Genomic DNA, 8,338 nt, shown 5'->3' with positions numbered 1-8,338 from the left:
GTTCCTTTCATAATAAACTTCTCAACCACCCAAATCCACTTGTTTCTAACCTGGCTTCTCCTTCATTACCTAATAATCCTCCTAGGCGTCTGAAATTACACTTGTTGCCGAGATGAAGCGGACGGACCAGTGTAACCGTTAAGAATTAGGTTACAATCTTAGTTGCCGAGATGAAGCGGTCGGACTAAGATTGCTAAAGAAAGGGAGAGGAGATAGGCCTTCGTCTAGGGTGAGCATACTAAAAAAACAACTCTTGTGGGAATAGATTGGTAATGAACTTCTCTATCTCAACTAGAGTGTACGCCACCAGTGCTATGACTAGACCTGGATAAAGGCTTGATTCAACGGATCAGCCCAGTGGCAATTAAAGGGCTCATGTGGTCGGTTATCACTGAGGGTTTACGCTTTCAACTCTACTTGAGATAGTTCCGTAGACTCTTTTTGCTCAATCTTCTCCTCTGAGATCTTCTCCTCTAGAAATGTTATTGGAGTTTTATCAGTGGGTAGATTCTCCACATGTTTTTATCATGTCACTATGTCACCTACAGCAAATTTACTTGTTGTATATATGTGTACACAGTTGTAAATATCAATAAATAAATTATAAAAAAAAAAAAATAATAAAATAAAAAAAAAAAATAATTGAAGATGTCCTTGAAGATGGCTGAAGTGGCCAAAATTTTGAACGTTGGACTGTTGAAATAAAAAGTGTTGAGACTAAAAAGGATACATTTTTTGATTTATTTAATAAATAATTACCTGTCTCAAGAAATTAAAATAATATAATTATAATAATTTATGTTTCACACAAAATCCAACGTTTTACAATGATACAAAAATAAAAATATTGAGACAAATATGTTTTATTTTAGAGAATATTTATTTTTTGAATTATATTTTTTAGACTAATCGAGACAAAACATTACTTATTTATAAGCACTGTAGAGATATACATATCTTCGTTTGCCAATTTTCCCACGAAACTGTTCCTAAAATATCTTTATTTTTTCGCAACTGTAATGATTTTTATATTTCCGTTTATGAAGATTTTCCGGATTCTCATATTGACAAAAATTATAAATAAGGCTTAGTCATAGAGAGTTTTCTAATTAAGCGGGAAATCGTCATGATTATTTAATACCATGACAAATAATCATACTTAATTATCAATTAAAATAAATAATTAGATAAGACATAGTTTGGTTTAGCCAATAGAAAAAAATAATGGATTTTTAAAAACATAAAAATAGTTAAATTAATTCCTTGTCATTTGAACATGAAATGACAAAGAATCTGTGACCTTTTTCTGCTTCATGATCGATGAATGGTTGATTCTTTAATTGTCTTATTCTTTTGTCACTTTCATTAGCATGATCAGAGAGCATAATTTTCTTGTAAAATCTTAATTAAGCAGATAGTAATAAATTTTGGGACCATGTAGCTCTCGCCGGTACACCTTTTGAGCAACTTTGCCGGTTCCTTCTCCTACTGACTTAGTTGACAAATGAACTGCAGTCACTGGTTTTCCTTTCACATTTTTAATAATTTCATTTAAAAATTTTATTTATTTTTGTGCTAAAAAGGATTTCATTTTTCATCACAGTGTTTAAACATTTAAAAATAAAAATGTTCAGTCTTCTAATTTACGTGCATAAAAATCCTTGGATGAGATTAATGCAAGAAGTTGGAGTTGAATTCACATAAAAAAAGTAAGATAGAAAAGATGTTTCAATTAGATGGACGTAGTTATTTTTGTAATTAAATGTCCTCAGTTGAGAAATAATCTCATGTCTCCAACCAATAGACAGAAATAGGTAAGTATAAAATTTAAACTTTATTGTAACACGTTTATTTACACATTTTCAGATTTTTTTATTAAAAAAAATAATGTATTGTATCAGATCCTATGGCAATCGCATTACTTTAATCTCCTTGGTGGCTGTCCTTGTGGCTGCTGGGGTTGAGATGCGATGAAGTCTAGTGCCCTCTTGATGGCCTCTGGAATTGGTGGTGGAGTTGGCAGATGATCACCCTGTGCTTGGAAACCTCCTACGTCGTCGGCCACATAGGTGAGGGTGATGACGGAACCATCGTCTGCGGTGTAGGAGTAAGATCCCTGCGCCACCACGACCTGTCCGTCCTTGGGGTCTTGAGCAGGCTTCAGTGAGCCGGATTCCTGTGCCTTAATGCCGTTGGCTGTCTCATAGCTGCAAAGATACAGAAAAGATGAAGATAAGTCTCAGTTTCATTTCTATATTATTTGTATTATAATAAACTTAATAATTTGCCAAAGAAACAACATAAATTGATTTATGCCTTCTATAGATGCATAATATTAGTTTTGGTCGTATCATTGTATTTGGATTTAATATATGATTCATTAAAAATAAATATATGTAAAGAACTGCAACAAATTGCATGGAGACTGTTCAGCGATAATATGGTGATAATAAATATATAAGGTTACTTTATTAGTGAAACACCTCCATCAGAAAAGAAACGTCCAATAATTTATTACAATACCCAATAAGATTTATTGAGACCAAGATAATACTCTGATATTGAAATATAAAAAATTAACGTGTTTTTTCAGAGAGTATTGGTATTGAATATTAAATATTATCATTACATAATTCACGAGGTTTTGACCTATTTTTAGTTCTAAAACATATGAATGTTCTTAACCTCACTAACCAATTGAATGATTTTGTTTCAGGACTGGTGAATGATTTTTCTTTAGGTGAGAGAAAATGAAAAAAGGAGCTTGCGTGTATTTAGATTAATATCAGAACGTTTTAATCTCAAATTATAATGTACATATTTATACATTTTTCTACTCCCCATGTCAAAAATGAATATATAACCATCTAACTCAATAAATTTAAATATTTCCATTTATAAAGGCATTGTTGAGAACTCTTCTAGGTCTTTCTTTTTTGAAAAACAGAAACCTTTAAGAACAAAAACACTGTTATAAATGTACGTACTGCTCCTAATTATATAAATGTCATTGACGATGTCTCTTTGCAACTCTTGTGTGATCATAATTCTATTAGATAACTTAATTGCCAAACATTAACTCAAGGTTTTGAATTGCGTTACACCTGAAATTAATCCGTCGAATTTCAGCTGCATGATTGCAGCAGTGTTTAATAAAAAAACAACAAAATAAAATGAAAAACTATAGTGTATATTACACAAACTCAACATCTATTGTTCTAATCGATAGGTATATTACCACTTTAGGAATCGTGAAAATGGAGATAATTGAGCTGGACTTCTTAATATCTCTGCTGTGCGGTTACATAATGAAAGCCTTAGCAGTTGCCATTTTACGAACGAGAGAGCCAGGAGAAGACGCAAGGACGCTGGAAGGTTATTAGAAGATACTGACTACAAGGAGAAAGGTATTCCATGACCTTAAATTATCCAAAGGTTCCTTAGCCTCACACGTTTCAATATCCCCGTTTTGCCATTGACTCTTGCCATCTTCCGACCCAGAGAGAATAAGTTAAATTAGGTATCTGCGTAGTTTATATAGTATTATATATTTTATAGTACAGTATAATACTATTTTTAGTATTATCGAATTTTATAATTATAGATAGATACTATAATTATAGACGAATCGATAATATTGCATTATTATGATAACTAATTAATAGATAAGAGTAAGCAAAAAACTTTAAGCATATTTGAACAGCCCATACAAATTGAATAGTAAGAAAATTTATATTAAATTTAACAGTGTCACATGCAATTTACTAATATGTTAGCAACCATGTTTTTAAGTAATGATATTTGGTACTTTTAACGACTGATAGCTGATAGATTGGTACTTCTTCCTTGATATTTTTGGAAAGTTTTCCGTCTCAATAATCTGGATCAGTCTATTGCTATAAACAGATATTTGCCATTGATGCATGTTTGGATATTTTTTTTATGCTTTCCGATCTTTTGGTAATAGTTAGTAGATTTATTCCTTACGTATTGGAATAATTTTGTCACCAAAAAATATTTCTAATTTAATAATTTACAGTGCATATTTATACATGTGACAATTTAGATATGTGAGTTATATCCCTATCCCATGGTAACAGCTTTTCTTATCATACCTGGAAAACATTTACTAAATGCGAGTCGAGCATTCTTTAAAAAATTACCCTCCATTCCAGCCTTCAGATACGGTCTGTATTATCTTTAGAAATAAAATTAATTTTAATGGTGATTGGTCGATATACGTTACAATAAAGAAAAGATAACACAAAAAATAATTATATCTTGGACGCCATGCCTTATTTTTTGCGACAAATTAAAAAATTTTAAGCGATATTACTATTGTTTTCAATATTTGAAAGGCAGTTATCAAGAGATATTGGGGGCGGTGGAGGCATGATTCGCTCTTATTATTTTGATGGTATAATCTCTTTAAGATTGTAATGGAGAATGGCTAATATTGTATAAATAATTGCAAAGGTAAGCTAAGAAAGGGCTTTTTGGAGGACGAGAGTGCTGATTCCACACCAATTCCGCCGATTAGCGACCAACTATAAAATTAACTTGATGTTTGTAATTTTTTTTTTACAAAGATTGTATTATTCCCTATTAGTAAACATTTAAAGATATGATAGGGACATCACGAGGTATTGTGGGCGAAATGGGGAAGCAAGATTCGTTCTAAATAAAGATTTGGCATTGATTGAAATGGGAGTTAGCAGTTTGATTGGTCCTTTACTTAATAAATCTAGTTTTCTATTCATTTAAGTCAAATATACCAGATTTTAGGATCAATCATAATTTTCTTGTTGTAGTACCTCTTACTACGATTAGATAATATTAATATGTTCTTTTTTTAATATTTTTTTAAAATTATAATATTGTAAAAATAAAGTCCTTTATAATACCTGTATTGCGGGTGGTCTTCAGGACCCACACATCTCAACTGTTATTCAGCTTTGTATAACTTTCTATTGAAGGGGTAAAGATTGTTTATATAATCAACTACTTATTCGTTCATATCTATATGTATTGAAATATCCACATAAAAGCGGATTAAACGAAGCCTATATGATTTTATATTACGATTTATTAGCTGTCATATCATTGCGGATAACATACTCAACATAGTGAGTTAGTATTATGGACTGCAATACTATAAGCGTTTACATATATGGCTTATTTATCGATATTGTGTTAAAGTATTGTTAGTACTTACCCCCATTGATAAGAACCATCAGGATTGTGATCGTCAAAGCTGGATACAATAGCGATGGGCTGGTTGGGGGCCAACTGAGGAGCTGCCAGGGCGGCTCCGAACAGGCAAGCGACGGCCAATAACTACCAAAACAAATATTACAATGTTACATATGAACACATACATATAAAATAAAATATTTTTTTATGTTCAACGTTATTCATACTAATTGTTGTTTCCTATAATTGAGCTTATCATTTCAATTAATAAATTATTATATCGTTTTCAATGTTATAATGTAATTTGCCCTGCAGCTTTTTAGTCGATTTGGATCAAATAGTGCTAATTTTTTTTAATATAATTTTTAATATGGGAAAAGAGATTCTAAAGTATATTCGAAAAAAAAAAATCCCTTATAAAATTTGTATATCAATATTATGCAATTGCTGTTAATAGGATGAGTGTAATTAATTCATAGTGATGATGAATTGACGATCCTTGGATGGAAATGACCTGCTTTATTCTGTGATAATTCCATCTGCAGCCGAATAAGGCCTGCAATGAGGACCTCATGCTAATGAAGGTCATAGGTCGAGGTGTCTGTCGTAACGAAGCATCGTAGAAAGCAACGCAGATGCAGCTGCAATAAACGAATTAAGAGAATTCGATAAAAATATTGAGAGATTTTGGATAAGTGCTCTCGATGGTGTTTCTATATTGTATTTATTTTTGGGCTGATGTTCATCTACTGGAAATTTAAATTTGCAGCTTTGAAATTTCAATCAAAAGTCATTTATCGAATTATTTATGGATTTAATATATGAATTTGTTACGAATTTGCAGGAATCAAATGAGTAAACATTGGTAATGGATTTCTAGCTTAAATAGGCAATGTTAGGAGCTTACAATTAAATTGGCAGTACTCGGCTGCAATTACGCTGTTTTGCCCAGTATAATTACTATGATTCATTCAATTTGTTTAGTGCCCAAGAAGGGCATCTCTGAAACCACAATCTTTCAAACCAAGATTTCTCATGGGGAAGTAAATTTTCACAACCAGTGTTTGAAGAATGTTCTATGAAGTATAGGAACGCGAATGCATCAGGGTCGCTGTAGAACATTGACCATTTCACTCTAGCCATTTGGACAGTGATTGAGTCTAGGAAATGCCCACATTGCTCTATTTTCACACTTGACTACATGGATTGTACGAATTTGCGAATACTCGACTTTCCCTTGACATATTCCTATTATTATTATTATTCGTTTAAAGTTCCCTATTCCTCAAATAAAATCTACATAGGTCTTAAAATGTATCGTAAAATTAGATAAACTCCATATACACATATATGAAAATTTAATATTTTCTTAAAATATATCCGAATAAAAATTCAGTTAGAAATCTAATAACTACTAATGCCTACCTGATTCCATTCGGACCTATTTATCGCAAATTTTCGGATCCAATAAAACGTGATATTTAAGATCATAATTTGCTTCGAGACACTCAACCATTATAGCACATCATCAACGTTATCCAACTCATTTTCAAATTTAAACTTAAATGTAAACCGACTAACTGAAGACTATATAGCACATGACAAGAATCGTTATCAGATTTATGCACAATAACGCCAAAACCACAAGGATGCTACACTCACTGTATGCTGAAGTGTTGATAAGAACATTCTTGACCAACGAAACATTAGGGAGAGGTGCCGCTGAACCATTTCACTAATGTTTTGCCAGCAGTGATTTTTTTAAGGTGGTGTGAATTAAAAGTTAATAGAAACATCATTACCTTGATGTTAGTTTTTAATCCATACATACCGATTGGAATTCCACATGTCAATTGTATGTGTTTGAGAATAATCGATAATAGTCAAATATTAATCAGTTAAAATATTGTAGAATGCATATGAAACGTAATTACTAAAAAGTGATTATTTGTCCATAATTACTTTATAGATCTGTTAATTGGTTAAATATTTGTTACTAAATCACTGCTATTGATACCAATCTGACCATTATAAACGGATCAACTATTTATAAATTTGATTCTTTTGAAGTTATAAAAATATTTACTATTAATTATATATGAATATAAATTAACCGATTATTTTTTAAGCTGACGATCACCTTTAATTGTAAATCGAAACTACGGAAAGAAATATACTTTTGTTTAAAACTCTAATATTTCTACCGAATGATTCAAAAAGAAGATGTTCGTGGAATGAAGATTTTAGAAAGATTTCTATGAAATACAAAATTTTTCATCTTACCTTTATCATGATGTCGATGTGGGTATCCAACTGTGAATTAGCAACCAATATCAAGGTATATATAGCTAGGCGGTGGGGAATCTTCTAGCCAATTGGAATGCTTCACCGACTCCCTCAGTTGGGGATGTTCGCTATGATTGCAAAACATTCTTTAAAGGACGCCACTCACTGACCGGATATTTATAGACGCAATTTAAATAATGTTAGACTTCGCATTCTAATGAAATTTATATAAGTTTTTATAAAATGTAAATTTCGTTTGTACTAATTGCGTAAAAAAAAACTGATCATTTCCAAGCTTAAACACGTAGTCTAGGAAAGCCGAAGGCACGTTGATGAAATGCAATGAATTAATCATTTAAAATTAATCTGTCTATTTAAAAAATATATATATAACAAAATACAGTATAAAATGTGTACTTTATAAGAATTATAACTATACAAAATATTATATATATCATTAACATAATTTAAATCTATATACTTTTATATTTTCACTGTTTTCTCATTAATTATTTGTATAGAGTAAAAATGACTTGAGTGGTGGAAAGTAACAACATTATTGTAAATATATATTGTCCATTTACAATAATGTTCTTCCTTTTAACTATAGCTCTGAGTTCACAGTTCTCCTATAGCCGATAAGCGATTATTACTATGTACTAATGTTTTAAATAATTAATAAAATAGCTCGCCCATTAAATGAAGGAATATTAATCCGTAGACGATAACACTTTTTTGCACTATGTCTGTTTCTGTGAATTGGGATACATGTAAAAGTTCTCTTAATTTTCCATTGTAAAATTCCCAATCAATGTTAATTTAGATTAATCCCAAACTAATGTTTGAAGGATTATAAATG

General features: G+C 31.1%; 1 protein-coding gene across 1 annotated transcript; it reads right to left on the bottom strand.

The window, feature by feature from the left end:
- Positions 1–1,833: 1,833 nt before the first annotated feature.
- LOC106682355 (endocuticle structural glycoprotein SgAbd-4) lies at positions 1,834–7,617 on the bottom strand. The gene is made up of 3 exons (XM_014423157.2): positions 7,477–7,617; positions 5,216–5,337; positions 1,834–2,207 (listed from the first exon to the last, which is right to left on the bottom strand). Exons 1-3 carry the CDS (start codon positions 7,483–7,485, stop codon positions 1,919–1,921), a joined length of 420 nt encoding a protein of 139 aa, XP_014278643.1. The 5' UTR covers positions 7,486–7,617; the 3' UTR covers positions 1,834–1,918.
- Positions 7,618–8,338: the final 721 nt, after the last annotated feature.

Source organism: Halyomorpha halys, unplaced genomic scaffold (genome assembly GCF_000696795.3).
Source record: "Halyomorpha halys isolate HHAL.00 unplaced genomic scaffold, Hhal_1.1 Scaffold408.1, whole genome shotgun sequence".
NCBI lineage: Eukaryota > Metazoa > Arthropoda > Insecta > Hemiptera > Pentatomidae > Halyomorpha > Halyomorpha halys.
Note: the sequence above shows the minus strand (reverse complement) of the source record. Positions and strands in the feature narration are given on the sequence as shown.

Excerpts from the sequence above, each read along its gene's own strand:
- LOC106682355 (XM_014423157.2), bottom strand. Across the intron at positions 2,208-5,215 it reads GATGGTTCTTATCAATGGGG|CTATGAGACAGCCAACGGCA; the intron begins GTAAGTACTAAC and ends GTATCTTTGCAG.